Source organism: Meles meles, chromosome 11 (assembly GCF_922984935.1).
Source record: "Meles meles chromosome 11, mMelMel3.1 paternal haplotype, whole genome shotgun sequence".
NCBI classification, from domain to species: Eukaryota; Metazoa; Chordata; class Mammalia; order Carnivora; family Mustelidae; genus Meles; species Meles meles.
In genome coordinates this window covers 2,116,781-2,132,838 of record NC_060076.1, presented here as the reverse complement: position 1 = coordinate 2,132,838, position 16,058 = coordinate 2,116,781, and the positions used below count along the sequence as shown (strand labels likewise).

Sequence of the window (16,058 nt, the reverse complement as noted above, 5' to 3'; positions counted from 1 at the left end):
GCCTTCGTCCCAGAATGCACTTTCCAACAGCTACGCACTGAACAACCGAGAAGAGAGACACGCGTCTAAGTATCTCTTGTCACCTGAGCTTCTCAGAAAACAGGTGCTTGGGGACTTCTCTCCCCAGAGAGGGGTTTAAATGGGAAATGGGAACCCCGGACAAGCCGCCCTGGTCTAAGACTTGCATCTCCGGCAGGGAGTACAGGGAGTACGTGTAAAAGGACAGCGTCGGGTGACAGGAAGGACGACACAATGCAGACCCGTGGGGGACCCTTCCAGGCCTGTGTGCCCGTGCCCCTGCCCCCACAATGCGCACTAACCGTGAACACAAGGACAGATCCTCACCCACAGGCAGCCCCAGGACACCTGTGCCCCGCGCTGACCACCCCAGGAGGACAGGAAGAAGGCCCATCTGAGCGGCGGCCCACCTGCTTGCTAGCCCTGCCTGCCGCCCCCCACTCCCGCGCCTGCCTTGAGACCCCCTTCCCGGGTCTGAGCCTCAGTCTAACGTCTCATTAAATGCTAACACCTAAGGACATGTTCACCTCCTTCTCAGGACCTCCTGGAGCTGTCGAGCTTCCCCCTGGGGCGGGGCGGGGCGGGCAGGCCACACCCTCCCCCTGCGGCTGGTCCCGGCCCGCCCCCTGCCATCCCCATCCCAGATCGCTGGGGTCCAGAGCCCCCGCGGCCGCAGCCAGCCAGGATGGACTCTTCTCTCCCGAATTAAATTTCCCCCGCCTTTTTGATGTCACATCCTGTCCCGGCTTCCCCGCCGCCGCCCTCCCCACTCCCGCGCGTGAGCGTGGCGCGCGGGTCCCTCTGCGCCCCCCCCCCCGCCCCCGCTGCCTTCCTCGCAAACTTTTGGCACCGCCGCCCAGGCGCGCCGGAGCGGGTGGGGGAGCGCAGGAGGAGGGGCCGCGGAGGGCCGCGCCCCGCCCGGGGACAGCGGGGACAGCGCGCAGGACGCGCTCGCCATGCAGAGCGGAGGCTCCGGGTGCTGAAGGCGCGGGGCCAGCAGAGCCGGGAGCGCGTCCGCGTCCACGCAGCGCCGGCGCCAGCACCAGGGCTCCTGCATGCCAGGACGGCGGCGGTGGCAGCGAGACATGCAACCGGCCCGGAAGCTCCTCAGCCTCCTCTTCCTCGTCCTGATGGGCACGGAACTCACTCAAGTACGTGCATCCAACGCCATTTTCCTCCCCGCGAGCGAGCGAGGGAGCGCGGCGGCCGCCCAGCGCGCACGGGGACCGGGAAGTCCGGAGCGGCTGGCTGGCAGCTTGGCGCCTGGCTGGGGAGGGGGCCCGAGTGCAGCGCGCGGGGCTTGGAGGGATGGGTGGGGCCGACCCCAGACGGCTGCGCGCCCGACCTCCGGAACCCCCAGCCCCGGCCCTGAGCGGCGGTGAGGCTGCCCCTCTCTCAGGACCCCCCCCCCCCAGCCTCCCACTCCCCGGAGAAGTTCAAAGGGCAGCATGAGGGCTCCTCCAGCGACTGCTGTCATCTGCGGGGAGGGAGAGGATGCCGAGCGAGCTGAGCTGTCCGAGCTCCTGGCGTTTCCAGAGGCAGCTCTGCGTCCCACCCCCACACCCCTGCTACAGAGCATCTCTGCCTTTGGGGAGAACACTGCCCTTGGGGCTCCCCAAGCAGGTGGTGGTGGCAATTTTCTCCCGCAGGCCAGACAGTGCGCGCCGGGCTGGGTGCATTGTGGGCTCCGCGCGCGGAGCCTGGGGTGGGGGGGTTGTGACCACATGCGCGGCAGGAAGTGTGAGTGGCAAGCCGCCGTGTGCGTGTGTGGGGACTGCTGGGCATTTTAAGCGGGCTTGCCATCCCCGGAACAATGTGTCAGTAGAAAGCCTGTCTCTGGCTGGTATTCTCCATTTTAAAAAATCCGTTTCTGAGCTGGCAGGGCTGGGGGAGGAGAAGGGCCGTCTGAGAGCGCCGGAATGGGGGTGTCGCTTTGGCACCGGGGTGCTGGGTTGAGGCTGCCAGCTTCAGGAGCCCGGCTGCTCCGGGGTGACATTAAAACGCCCTTTCGATGGTGCCACTGTGCCATGCTCGGAGCTGAGGGATGCTGGCCTCTTGGAGCTGTGGGTCCAGGAGGTGGACGGGCGGCCCCGCACCTTGGCCACAAGCCCCAGCTGCCCCTGGCCCTCCTTTCCTCCCTCTGTGTCCCTCCATCTCAGGGTAAAAGAGGAAACAAAGAGGGCAAGAGGTAGATCACAGGAGAGAAGGCTCTGGAACAAGCTTCCCTTGTTCCGCCTTGAAGCCCTTGCTGGCTCCCTGGCTCTGCTCCGGAAGGGCGGGGGGTGGCGGGGGAGGTTTCTCTTGCTCCCACTGCCCTCGGAGACCCTTCTCCGGTGACCCCAGACACTCGGCTTCCCTGGAGAGACTGCACAGTCTCAGGGAGAGAAGTTTTCTTGGCGCGGGGAGAGCCCAGCCAGAGGACTCGTGCACCGTGGATGGACATCCTTGCCCGCACGCACACACATGAGCACACACAGGCAGAGGGTGACTGGCAGCACGTGCCTTATGGAGACATTTTGGGAAAGAGATAACGAGCTCTCCGGGGCCCCCGAAGGGGCTATCCCGAGGGCCCTGCAAGCCTCAGTGGCCTTCTCGATTCCAGGCACCCTGACCACAGACGGCTGTACTCCGGAGGTCTCCTCCTGGCATCTTTTTAAAGATCCCCTGTTCTGGGAAGAAACTTTCCGTTCAACTTCAATTGGAAGCTTTGGTTGGTGGCCAAAGTGTTTGCTCCGCCGTGCTGATAGTCCCCCCCCCAACCCGCCCCCACCCCCTCCCCCGGCTGAGGGTCAGCCAGCCCCTGCCCACACACCTACCTCTCCTCCTGCAATCAGGTCCCCCTTCCAGACCCAGGTCAGCTCCCGGCCCCCGCCCCCCTGCACCAGCCAAGGGAATGGTGTTGTTTTCCTATTTCTGATGCAGAGTTCTGGATGGATGTCTCAGGGGACTGTGTCCCTCAGGGCAGCCCGGAGGCATGGCCCCACCCTCCCGGGGCTCCCTCTGAGGTTGGGCTAGCAGAGTTCTGTCTAGTGGAGGCCGATTGTCCTGAACTGGGGTGGGATTTTAGAACAAAGACTCAACCAGCTTAAATCACCGGGATTGTTCCTAGACTAGGAAGGTTCTCAGACTGGCCAGCAGCTCCAGAGATCCCCTCGACCTGGTCCTGCCCCGGTGGCAGGAGCCCCCATGCCATGAGGGCTGGGCCAGGGGCCTGTCCCCTTGATCAGTAGCCTCTAGGGTGGGGAGCAGAGAGGGGAGCGGGTGTGGGCCAGAACCCGGCTGTTCAGAATCTGAGAGCTGCTCGGGGACATCCACACTCAAGAGTCTTGCTTTCTTGATCCTGAAGTGATTCAACCCTGGGAAGCCACACCTCGCGGCCTCGTGCACAAGGCTCCGAATGCTGTGAACCCCTCAAATCAGCCAACGGAGAGCCGAGCACTGGAGGCTGAGCCCTGCGGGGTCTGTCTCCCCCGCCCCTCCTGCTCCTCTCCCACTCTAAGTCGCTCCCACGGCCGCACCCTCCCTTTGGAGACACTTCCAGAGCTCCGCACGCAAGGCTCCAGGGCCGTCAAGATGGGGGTCAGCCCGCGTGCAAGTGGGAACAAGTCAGAAAGGCGAGGCTTATACCTGCGCTTCACGCGTGCAGCCCGAAGGAGGCGAGGCGCGGGGCGGGGGCCACGCCATCTGTCCCCCGCAGCTCGCGTATGAGGAGCCGCTCGGTCCAGTACCAGCCAGTGACGGCGCGCTGCCTGCCAGGCGGGTGGGCCCCGTGAGCCCTGTGCTCGGTCGGAGAGACACCTGACTTGGTCTCGTTCTCCGATTTCCAATCAGAGGCTGCTGCTTCACGCCCCTTGAGAAGCGCCTTAGGAGTTTCCCGTGGGGGGAGCTGACCCCTCTGTCTTGGGGGAGGCTGGGTGCGGGGGAGCTGACCTCTCTGTCCTGGGGGAGACTGGGTTTTGGGGGAGCTGACCCTCTGTCCTGGGGGAGGGGGGCAGCTGGGGCTACCTGAGCCCCAGACCCATCTGGTCCAGCAATAGGGGCGTGCTGTCTGCCTAGGAAGGTGTGAAATGAGTGGGGGCTCTGTAGTAATGACCTTGACTCGGCTGCCCTTACTTGTACCAGGCGCCATTGGGGTGACCTTGAGAAAAGCTCTTAGCCTCTTAGTATGAACTTCCACCTTTTAAAAACGGGATGCCTCTCAAAGACGTCGCCCCCCCGACCAGACCCGTCCTGCCCCGTTGCTAACCCGCCCCCGGACCGCGTGCTGATCTCCGAGGCCAGCCGGTGGGGTTTGGCACAGTCAGACCTGGGCTCGCGGTGCGGAGCGTGTCCGAGCCCTGTGGTCTGGCTTCTGGGCCGACAAGCTTCGTGGGAAGACCTGAGGCTCTGCGGTAATGGTTTGTGTCAGAGGCAGGAGACCGTGTGCACCCGGGGCTCTGGGGTCGGGGCAGGCTCTGTGCCAGGGGCGGAGGGGGCTCCCCGTGGAGGCTGAGCTCGCAGGAGGAAGGGTGTGTGGAGGAATCCAATTTATTCTAACAGAGAAGCGGGGCTCCTGTCTGTAGCCAGCCTCGGCCTTTCTTAAGGACTCCAAGCCTCGCCCCACACCCTGAAGGGCTTCCAGCTGTGAACAGTGAACTTGAGGGCTGAGTGTCATTGTGCTAGTCAGGGCTGCTCCAGGAACCCGAGCTCAGATGTGAGCACAGCCGACTCCCCGGGGGAGGTGTGGGTGGGCTCCGTGCACGGACGGGACAGCTGGCGAGGGGTTAGTCCCTTAGAGCCCCGCTGGGACCCGTCACACCAAATCCGTTCTCTGCTCCTGAGATTCTGCCCGTCCCACAGGGGAAGACACAACCCGCCCCCCTGAGCAAACTTAACGAGAATAAAACAGCCCAGTGCTGTGACCTGTTGGAGTCTAACCCTGGACGGGTGAGCCCACTGACCTCCCGTCCAGCTGCCCTTGTCCCTGGCCTCCCCCGTCTGCACTGGATCCCGGACTGGCAGTGGTGGGGAGGTGGGGGCTCCGGCGCTGTGGTCTTTTCCCGAACCAGTTAGATCATGACGCGCCGCATTTCAGAGGGTCTGTACGCTCCCTCCCGCCTTAGGGCTGGTCCAACAGAGGAGCAGGGAGGGAAGTGCCCCCCCCAGGTGGGCCCCCCTTCTGGGGGCAGGGAGGTGCCGGGACACGAGGGCGGCACAAAGCTGTAAATCCTCCTTCTTGGCAAATCACGGAGAGCAATTTGCTTCTCATTCCACCGGCTTCCGCCTTCCCCAGTAAAAAGAAAGGTAATTTTCTGCCTTGGGTTGTATTTATGACTAAAGTTATCAGGCCCTGTAATCAGTATTAACATCACCGTGGAAAGTAATACAAAACTAATTACTAGCTAAACTGGATTAGATACACAGCCACAGCCAGCCAGGCTGACAGGCAGCAGAGCTGATTTGGGGTTCTGCAAGGAGCACCGAGGACCTTCCTCACACTCTGAAAGCAGCCGCTTTAGGGTCCTCCCCATGGCGGGGCCCCCAGCGACCGTCCAGGCGGCTTGGCCCCTGGGCAGCAGGCAGGAAGCGAAGATGTCCATCCCTTCGCTTTCCAGGTGGTCACAGGCATGAGAAGCTTGCCGGACCCTCCGGCACAGGGTTAATCCCAGCAAGGAGGGTGACTGTTGGCTGAGTGTCCCCGAGTCCCACTGCCCGCCAGGAGTGCCGTCTGGATCTGCAGGGGGCAAGCCCAGCGATCCCGTGCGGCGTCCTCACAGTCCAACCGAGGACCCCGAGGCTGGAGGGGATGTAGCTGAGTGACAGAGCCCTGGTGGGCCCCAGATCTGTCTGCTGCCTGAGACGCCGGGCTCATGTTTACGTTAAGGTGGAGAGGAAGCGTGGAAAGCAGAGGGAAAGGCTCAAGGTCATGAGCAGCAGCCAGAAGGGGCCTAGAGCCATCGAGCCAGACCTGCAGACCTTTGCAGGGCAGCCCTGGGGCGTCTGGTTGGCCGAGTCTCCAGTGGCCGGCCCTGTGCTCTGACCCGGAAACTCAGCTTTTAGAAGGGGAGCAGCAGAGCTCCGCAAACATTTTGGGGTGGTGCCCATGTTGCGGTCTCCTTCCTACCATGAAGGGTGGTGGCCTCGAGCAAGTCGCCATCCCCAGGGGGTGTCTGGGAGAGCACACCCAGGCCCCTGCCCTCAGGCCTCTGGGGAATAACGTGAGATGTGAGGACGTTGCTCTGCATGTCCTTGCGGGTCCCAGCATCTGCCTGAGGGCTGAGTCTGAGAAGCCGCAGGGACGTGCAGACACACTCAACCAACGCTGCTCGTCGCCGATGGGACGGGGTCCCAGTCGCACCATGTGAGGCTCTGGGCATCACACACGCAGCCCCGGGGGAGGATGGACCAGACCCTGCTAACACCAGCTCCCCTCCCTCTGGGCCCAGGTTAAATCTTAGGACAATGGCCAGATGACAGAGGGTGAAGGTGCCTTCTTTGCTCTCGGGCAGTGTTTAAAGACTCGAGCTTTCTGATCCGCTTGCTCTGATCTGGGCGACAGGGATTGGTCCTGTGTGGCCCGTATGCAGGGTTTAATGGCATCTACAGTCCATGGGTCAGTCGGGAGGAGAGTGGGCAGCCTCGGGCAGCCTGGGGAGAGGCGGGCGGAAGCCCCATCTGCAGCCCCGTCTGCGATCAGCAGCTCCGCTCCCGTGGCACCAGCGAGCACGGCAGAGACTTCTCCGGATGCGAGATGGCTCGCGAGTGTGGCTCTGGGAAGAAAGCAACTCCCGCTTGTTTCAAGTGATGCTTGGGGTGTCTGAGGGTTGAAGAGAGAACAGAGGTGTGTTCAGACATGTTATAAATAGCGAGCTCAGCCCGCAGGGTGTTGGTGTTAAATCTGAGAGCAGAGCGGGATTCGGAGCAAGAACGGGGATGGGCTTTCAGAAACAAACGCCGCCCGTGGCCGTGAGTCCCTGGGCTCCTGCCCTGCCCAGTGCACCCCGGCTCCAGATCTCCGGGCAGCCGAGCCTCCAGGCCTTGTCCTGTGGATGCAGAGACAGGGGCAGGGGCAGGTCAGCTGTGAGTGGGGAGCGGGGAGAGGGTGCCGGGGGCATGGCATCGAGGGACTCTCTTTCTCCAGAGACAACCCTCCCTCTGTTGGAGATGGCCAGGCAGTTTTCTGAGGCCGAGCCTGGGCCCAGCGGGCAGAGGGTCCAATTCTCCGAGGGCAGAGCGCAGGCTCTGGGAGGGAGCAACGTGTGGCAGAGCCCAGGTCCTGCTTTGAGCGGGTGGTGACTTTTGGGGGCCTCCGCCTCCACCGCTGGACCGAGCGTGGACTCTCGGATGTTTCCATGACTCCGGCACCTTCCGATCCACGTCAGGAACTGTGAGTTTGAGTCAGGATCACGATCGACTCAGTAGAAAAGAGTCCGTCCTTCTCCGTCAGTTACAGGGACGTCCCTTAATGGACGGTGGACACAGTGACGTTCGTGAGGGATCCCCGAAGACCACGAGCTCAGCCCACAGGGCCCTGCAGAACTCTCTCATCTGGGCGCTTCGAAGGGCCTCTCCCAGAAGTGGACCCCATTTCCGCTGGCAACTAGGAGGACGAGCGGCCGTGGCCTCCCGGTCTGGACGCAAGCCCATCGGAGGCAGCGTTTATGAAAGCGGCATAGAACTTCCCAGAGTGGGAGCAGAGAGTGGAGGGGAGGCAACAGGGAGGGGCCATGGGCAGCCAGCTCTCCGGACGGACAGAGAGAGTCAGGACTGAGGGCTGGAAGGGGGTGTCGTGGCTCGGGGAAGAAGCAGGCCGGGGAAAAGCTGTGGGTCACAGAGCATAGTGCCCCCGCCCCGGGAGGCGGCTGCTGTCCCCACGGGGCTGGAAGAGACACCGTGAGTCCCAAAACCTCAGAGGAGTTTGAGCCTGCGTGGCCGGTGGAAGGAAGTGTCCTGGGAGGAGGCTGGGCACCGGGATGGGCCAGCTTCCTGCAGCTCAGCGAGCAAACTTCCAGCGGCGGCGGCTCCCAGGAGCGACCGAGCAAGTGTGGGGCAGGCTGGCGGCGGCAGGTGGAGCCCCGGCCTGGGTCTTCTGGACCCGCTCCGGACACGCTTTCGCGGCGGTTGGCCAGAGAGCAGAGCATCCTCAGCAAAGCGCAGGTCAGGCCTTTCCACACCGCCCAGCCCCACAGCGGCTATGGCCGGAGCCCCTCTCCCACAGAGGGCCTGGCAAGTGCAGGGGGCTAGGTCAGGAGGAGACCTCCCCTCGGGAGGATGTGAGGAGCAGTGACCCTGTGCACCGCCGTCCCGCCGGGGTCAAGCCAGAGGCCATGGAGGGCGCAGAATGACGGGATGCTTGCCCCGGGCTGCCCGTGGCGGGTTTCCATGGCTGCTGGGAGAGGGGGTTCAGGTCACCGTGGGCTCCTCCCAAGGTGCCCGGCCCCAGACCAGACCCTGTCCCTGCTGCAGGGTGTTCTTCCCAGCAGGAAAGCAATCGGAAAGGGCGCTTACGGGCTGGAGCAGCGGATCGGCTCTGCGTGGCCCCCTCCCTCGTCTCCCCCCCCATCCTCCCCCTTCCCCCACCCCAGCTGCGTGCAGGGAGCTTGGGAAAAATGTGCGCCGTTTCCTAACAGCAAAAGAGCATCTGATGTTTCTTTGGGCGTGTCCCTTGGCTCCGACCTGAGCACAGCGGACCCATGCTCTGTCTGTGGCACGGAGACGCCCCGAGTTCCTCCCCGCGGGCCACGGGGATGCGGTGGGCCTTCGTCAGGTCGTGCTCGGACACCCCCCAGGTGCCGTCCCCCAGAAGAAGGACGCGGCTTCCAGCAGGAGGGTCCTCCCGCAGGCACGTCACGTCGGCCCTCCTTCTGAGAGCTCTGAAGCCCTGGGCCCTCGAGGCCGGCGTCTTGTTTTCGTGTGTGCTGGTGAACTTGCAGAGTCCACCAAGGTCAAGGCTGGAGGATAGAGACCTGGCTGGTCCCCCCCAATTCACGTGTTGACATCCTAACCCCAAAACGTGACGGCACCGGGAGGCGGGGCCTTCAGGAAGCCCTTTGGGAGGCGCTCGCCGACACGACAGGCCTAGTGCCCCGGACGTGGCGAGGAGGCCCCCCCAGACCACGACCCCACCGGCCCGTGCTCTCGGACTCCCAGCGCCACCCCGCTGTGAGCCACAAATATCTGTGGTCTACAAGCCGTCTGCCGGTGCTGCTTCGTCACGACAACGGGAGCAGACACCGTGACAACTGTCGGGCGGAGGGCCACCACGTTTTGGGGCTTGGTCCTGGGAATGGCAGGCGCCCCGGGTGACCTTGGACAGGTTTCGTCGTCTTTCTGAGCCCGACCCAGTGAAAGCATCGCCCCGGGGCGTCCACCATGATGAAGGGACGTCGCGCCCCGGCGTGAGTGTGTCCGGGGCTCCGCGCCTGCGTCCCTTAGTGCTCCGCGGTGCTGCCGCGTTGGGAACCCAAGTGAGATCTTGCTTCTAGGGAAACCGTGTGGAAACTGGGATTTAAGTTCCTCCTCAGGAGCATGTGGGGTTGGCCAGCGCCAGGGCTCTGTGATCCAAATGCCTTATTCTTCAACGATTCAGTTCGTTTTGGGAAATACTGTGCGGCTTCTAAATCAGATCGCGCTTGCTCGAGGCTTCTCGATGACCCTCTCCAGCGCACAAGGTGCCGTCGTCTCTCCTACTGACTCATGCAGTCCGGCCACTGGAGAGGACTTTGGTTTGGGACTGATGAGTTGGAAGTGACTTCCCTCCAACCTCCAGCTCATCAGAGCAGGGGAACAGGGCAGGGAGACAGGGGTGCATGCCAAGGTGATGGCGTGCAGGGCAGGAGGGCAGGGAGCAGGGTAGGGGGACAGGGATGCAGGGCAGGGTAGCAGGGCCTCAAGGGTGCAGGGCAGGGGACACGGTGGCAGGGGTGCATGCCAAGGTGATGGCGTGCAGGGCAGGGGTGAGGGTGTAGGTCAGGGAGTTGGGGGGTAGGGCAGGAGTTCAGGGCAGGGTGGCAGGGGAGTAGGACAGAGTGGCAGGGGTGCAGGGCAGTGGTGTAGGGAGACAGGAGTGCATGCCAAATTGATAGGGGAGCAGAGCAGGGGGTCAGGGGAGCAGGAGAGAGGGTCAGGGGAGCAGGGCAGGGGTTCAGAGGAGCTGGGCAGGGTGGCGGGGGTGCAGGGCAGGGGGCAAGGGTGCATGCCAAGATGGTAGGGGTGCAGGTCTGAGCGGCAGGGGTGCAGGCGGCCAGTGGGTCAGGAGCAGGACTGTACCCACTGCACACCCCTGTTCTGTCTACACACTGTCTGGGAGGGAGGGACGTAAACGATGCCTCTGTCCACTTCTTTATAAACGTCGACAAGAAAGGGAGAGGTGGCGAGGAGGGGCTGAAAGGCGTCTGGCTGGGTGGGGGCTGGCTTCCCCCCGACCTCCCGGGGCCAGCTCTGCTCCTGAGCCACGCAGGAACTCCGAGGCACTGTCCGCGTGCGGCAAACCCGGTACGGGTAACCCAGAGCTGCGTGTTTAAAAGCCAGCCTCCCAGCCATGACTGGGCGGGGGGGTGCCAGAAACCCTCCCCCCAGCTCGCCAACGTGACTGCAGAGGGGCCTTCCCCAGGCCAGCCCAGTGCTGTGCCCAGGGTCAGAGCGAGTTCCAGGCAAGCGGAGCGAAGCCGCTCAGCGGTCCCCAGACCTTCCTGCCTCCGCCGGTCCCTCGGATGGAGCCTCATCTCTGGCGTCTCCACTGGCCTGGGCTCCGGTATCTCCAGGGAGGAGCCCGGCCAGGTCGGTGCTCTAAAGATTTAGCGTGCCCACTGCAAATCCTTATGGACATTACTGACATCAAGTGAAATCAGATGTTCTTCAAAATCAGGAGCGTTTTGTCGTTGTCTAATTCTTGACATCTGCCCATCTGGAGTCTCACTGCCCGAGAACGAGGCTCTGCTTGGCGGGCGCTGGTTTTGTGCCCAGGCGGGACCGCTTCAGCCTTTGTGTGTCCGTATCAGAGCAGCAGCTCTCAGGAGGGGTGGCCGAGCTCTCTGGGGGGGCGGGGCGTACGGCCCAGCTCTGCCATTCACTTAAACCCTGTGGCTCAGCGGAGGGCCCTCCTGGGTAGGTTTTGTCTGGTGCCAAGCAGGATACCTCCCTGGGTGCCAAGGCTGCACCTCCGCTAACCGTCCAGTCTTCGTAATACCTGCAGAGAAAGCAGACGAGCACTATTATTGAACCCATTTCATAGATGGGGAAACTGAGACACAGGAGGGCTATCGCCCTGGCTAGCATCTCCCAGCTGGTGGCCGGCTGTCCGCCCGGAGTCTGCATTCTCATTCTCGGCGCTGAGTGGCTCATCCGCGATGCCCCCTCTGGCCAGGGCGTGTCCTCGGTTGCGGCGCTGGCAGTCTGCTCTGGCGCGGGGACGGTTTCTGTCCGGGGCCATACAGCGCGCGCTGTCCCCGTGTCTCGGCCTTGTCCCGGGCTTGGTCCACAGTGCGCTGTCCCCGTGTCTCGCACTAGCAGGTTATAAGCAAGTACGAGCAGCTTCTAGGGCCTGAGAGTTTGTAGATGGGGTTGGGTTCGATCTGGAATTCTTCCCACCAAGTAAGTGGCCACTGTCTGCAGGAGCATCTGAGTGTGTGATTTGGGCTACGAATCCGTTCGTCCTGTGCCCGCAGAGGAAGGAAGTACAGCACTGGTCGCCTCCCTGGTGACCTGGTGCGACCCGGCTCCCCAGGGCTCCGCGGAGCCTGCAGTACCAGCACACGCTGGGAGATGGCGCCCTTCCCCAATGCTTGGAACCTGCCTCGCGCACTCCTGGAGTCCCTCAGCGAAGCCAATCAGGAAACCCTTCAGCCGGGTCTCACCCTCGCACTCAGGCCAGGACATTCCTGGCTGTCATCAAGTCCCCTCTCTGAAAGGGGACGGAGCAGAGTGAAGCCCCCGGGAAGGCAGTGCCCATCTTCCGGGGGACCCAGGAAGCCTGGCCCATCGCAATGCCCTTTCAGAAGGGAGATTTATTCTCACCCAGGCAGCTGCGATCTGGGGAAGTCTTCCCTTCCCAGAGGGCTGGGACAGCTGGACGGGGGACTGGACGAGATGCCTTTCACCCCCTGGAAGCTTCCTGCTAGGCCAAAGCCCTGTGAAGGGGTTCGACCCAGTCAGCCCCGGGCGTCCGAGACTCGCACGTGTCCTGGCCTGACGCTGCAGAAGGCCGGAAACTTGAGCTAGAATGCCCAGCCCCTCTCCCGCAGCACCGGGGCTGGGGAGCACCACTCTCGCCCCCAACCGTAGACCTCAAGGCCTCCACCCAGGGCCATGCTCCTCGAGGGCAGGGCACCTTTAGCTCTCCGGCCGAGACGCCTGAGCCACAAACTTGCACCTAGCTCCTGCCCTGTGAGCTGGGCCCTGAACCCCTCCTGCACACACGGACCCCTCCCACCCACACCCAGGAGCCCACGCTGGTGGGTGCCAGCCACTGCCATGAGACCCTTTCTTCCCGGAGGCATTAGAGCACCCCCCCCCCGCAGCTCCCAGAGAGCCCTCGCCTTTACACCTCTTTCCCTCTCCCCCAGGGCTGGAGCTGGAGACCCCCTCCCAGCTGGGCTTCAGGGGGCGGCAGGGCTGGCCTGGCAAGCACGGAGCCACCCCCAAGCAGGTCCCCGGCAGCCAGAGCTGACCGCCTGCTCTGGTGGGGGGTGGTCCAAGAGGGATGCCCAGGCCTGACTCAGCCGGAGGGTAGCCAGGGCGCACCGATCTGGGCAGTCGGGCCACCGAGGCGCAGGCGGATTTCGGGACTCTGGGGCGGTGGTCAGCTTTCTCCCCAACACCCGTCTCAGCCCCTCCGCGGCTGGGGTTTGCAGGCCTCGCTGCCAGCAGCCAGGGGGCGGCGGGGAGCCGAGCGGAGAGGAAAAATCCACCCATTTCCTGGGCAGATTGCGTCGGCCGCCGCCCGGCCGTGTCCCCGCCTCCCGGCCGCGGCCCCCGCGCGCAGCCCGCGCGGAGCTCAGAGCCGGAGCCGGAGCCGAGCCGGCGGCGGGGCGCGGGCGCAGGGCGCGGAGGGGCGGCGGCACCGCGGACACCGGGCGGCGGGCGGCAGGCGGCGGGCGGCGGGCAGCGGCCACTCTTCCCCCGGCGCCCGGGGCGGCGCAGCCATGGCCGGGGCGCGCGGGGCGGCGGCCGCTACGGCGGGCGGGCGGCGGCGGGCCGAGGGGGCGCGGGGACTCGGCCGGGCGCCCCTGCCCGCCGCGGTGCCCGCCGCCTGAAGGCTGCCCGGGGGCGCGGAGCCGGAGCCGGCGCCGGCGCGCGCGGGCGCAGGAGGCGACTCGAGGCGCGATGTCGGTGCCGCTGCTCAAGATCGGGGTTGTGCTGAGCACCATGGCCATGATCACCAACTGGATGTCCCAGACGCTGCCCTCGCTGGTGGGCCTCAACACCACCAAGCTCTCTGCGGCCAGCGGCGGGACGCTCGACCGCAGCACCGGCGTAAGTCCCCGCCGCCGCCCCGCGGGCCCTCCCGCAGCTCCCTCCGACCCGACCCCCGGCTGGGCGGCGCCGTGCAGGGCGCAGGGCCAAGGGCACGGGCAAGGGACCCTGCGGCTCCCCCCTCCCCGTGGGCGGGAGTGACCCCGTCCCCGCGCTGCCCAGCCGGCTGTCGGCTGCCCTGGTCCTCAGGGGCACCGCCTCCTTCCTTTGCTGGGTTTCCTCGTGAGGCAGGGGCCTCAGGGACGCTGTCGCTTAGAGTCCCCTTCAACTTGTAGTAAGTCCCTCACTGACAAGGTCAGGAAACTGAGGCAGGGGACTTGGGGACTAGTCCAAGGTCACTCAGCAAGTAAGGGGTGGGAATGCCGCCGCTCCACCCTGTAGGGGCTGGTCCAGCCAGGGCTCGGTTGGAGCCCGCCCTACTTTGTGGGAGCCAGCGGGACTGGACCGCGGGAGTGGGCCGTGGGCGGGGGTGGGGGGAGCTGGCAGCTCGCTCTTGCTCAGGCTCGCTTCCCTGCTCATCCCTACGCCAGGTCCCTCCGTCCTGGAGCCCCAAGGTGCAGTGGCCCAGGTGGGGCCCTGGGAGGCGCCGGCCCCCTCTCCATCCCATCAGCCCTCCTTCCTGCCTCCCAGGTGGCTTTTTCTTCCCTTGTCAAGGCTTTGGTAGGGGGGGGAAGCGAGTGGCCAGGGCGCCTGTGGGCAGGGCTGGCTCAGATGGTGGCTGGAGCTGCGCGAGCCAGGCTAAGCGGGAAGCACCCCTGAGCGGAGGAGGATGTGAGGAAGGGCCCCAGGCTGGCTCCCTCAGAGGCAGGCGGGGGGAGGGGGGAGGCAGCAGGAGGCTTCTCTCCCACCTGGTTTGGGCTGCCCAGGGCACAGCGCTCTGGGAGGATGTCTCCACGTGACCCCTCCTACGACCCTCGTCATGTTCACCCCACCTTGTGTCTCAAGGATGACATCCAGGGCCGCTTTCATGATGACTGTGCTCCTGCGTCTGGGTCCTAAGCTGCTCGGGTTGGCGATGAATGAAGCAAGTGGACAGTTACTATAGATTCTCCACCCCAGCCCCACGCTAAAAATAGCAGGGAGGTGACCTGAGGCGACAGGGCAGGCTGCGGGGGAGGGTCTGTGCTCTGGGAGTGTTTCTGGACAGTGGCGTCGCCCCCTGCGTGTGCCTGGCGCCCCACACCTGAGCCGGGCTGCAAGGTGACACTCTGGTCTCTCGGGGGTCTTGAGCATACCCCAGGACTGAGGTTGCTGTGAGCTGGCCCCCCGTGTCACCAGAAACTTGGTGAGATCCACACAATGACTCGTGGGTAGCAGCCTCGTGGAGTTAGAAGGCTGGCATCTCCTCGGACTGTGTCTGCCAGGCTGCCCGCGGGATGGCAGCCCGGGCGCGGGGTCGTTGCGGCTCTGGGCTAATGGGCTGCCGGATCCCGGCTGTTACCCCTGGCGCTTCATCTCCGGGCGTCAGGGACGGCGTCGTGAGGCTGCGCCAGCCACCCCGGCTTGCTTTACGGGGAGATCTTGTTTCTGAATTATGTGCTGCTGTGAGTCAGCCAGCCCCTGCTTGCCTGCCCGACGCCTCAGTCAGGGCGTGCAGCCTCTCCCCCGTCCCTGCCACCTAGCCTATCCATTCAGTCACATGCCTGGACACAAAACATCCCCGGAATTGGAACAAAATTTCAAGTCTTGCCTGTTCGGCTTCCTTGCAGCCCCGGGGGGACCTCGATGGGATTCTGCCCCTTTGTTCTCAGGGGCTGTTGCCCCTCCCCGGGGTCAGAACGTGTCTTTGGCCCGTTTTTTGTCCTTCCCTGCCAGGGGTCGGACTTGGACAGCCCTCCCTGGTTGTCGTTCCTGGTGCGCTGCCTTCTGGTCTCACTTGTCTCCCTCTCGCTCCCCTCCCCCCCCCCCCACATCCAGGTGTTGCCCACCAACCCCGAGGAGAGCTGGCAGGTGTACAGCTCCGCCCAGGACAGCGAGGGCCGGTGCATCTGCACCGTGGTCGCCCCCCAGCAGACCATGTGCTCACGCGACGCCCGCACCAAACAGCTCAGGCAGCTCCTGGAGAAGGTGAGTCTGTGCGGGGTGCGTGTGCGCGCGTGTGCCCATCTCCGTGCATGTGTGCGCCCACACCAGCACCCAGGATGGGCTAGCTTGCACCGTCTGTCCCAGCTTCAAGACCGCCCTCTTTCTTGGCGTGTCCAGACTCAGAATGTCTGTGAATGAATGAATGGGTGGATGGAGACACCCCCGCCCATGCCCCACGGAAGGCGCAGGAGGAGATGAGTCGACCCTGCTGGTCACTCCGCGGAGGAGCCGTGTGGGCATGGGGAGAGGGGACCAGGGTGGCTCTCCCCGGCCACCGTTTCCAGCGAGGCGGAGACCTATAGTCCGGAGGGCTCAGGGCTGTGACTGAGCAGCCACCAGGGAGAGCGCCCCAGGAGCCCGTTGGGTCTCAGCCGAAGGGCTCTTTTGCTGCCCGCGGGAGGTGGGATCTGCCAGTTGCAGGTCTGGGGGTACAAGTGCACCCGGGGTCCGCCCCCCGGCAGCCGCGGGCAGCAGCGCTGTGTGGGTCCAGCACACATTTCAAA

At 64.6% G+C, this 16,058-nt stretch overlaps 1 protein-coding gene across 2 annotated transcripts in view; it reads left to right on the top strand.

The window, feature by feature from the left end:
* Positions 1-804: 804 nt before the first annotated feature.
* The window catches only part of OLFM1 (olfactomedin 1), a 35,958-nt gene continuing 20,704 nt past the window's right edge, over positions 805-16,058 (top strand). The window contains exons 1-2 of one of the 2 annotated variants that reach the window (XM_046023392.1): positions 805-1,169; positions 15,388-15,537. In XM_046023392.1, the coding sequence (XP_045879348.1) occupies positions 1,074-1,169; positions 15,388-15,537 (246 nt within the window). In that variant the 5' untranslated portion in view covers positions 805-1,073. Of the gene's footprint in view, positions 1,170-13,196; positions 13,471-15,387; positions 15,538-16,058 lie in introns of those variants that run through there. The other variant, XM_046023391.1, reaches the window with a different exon arrangement.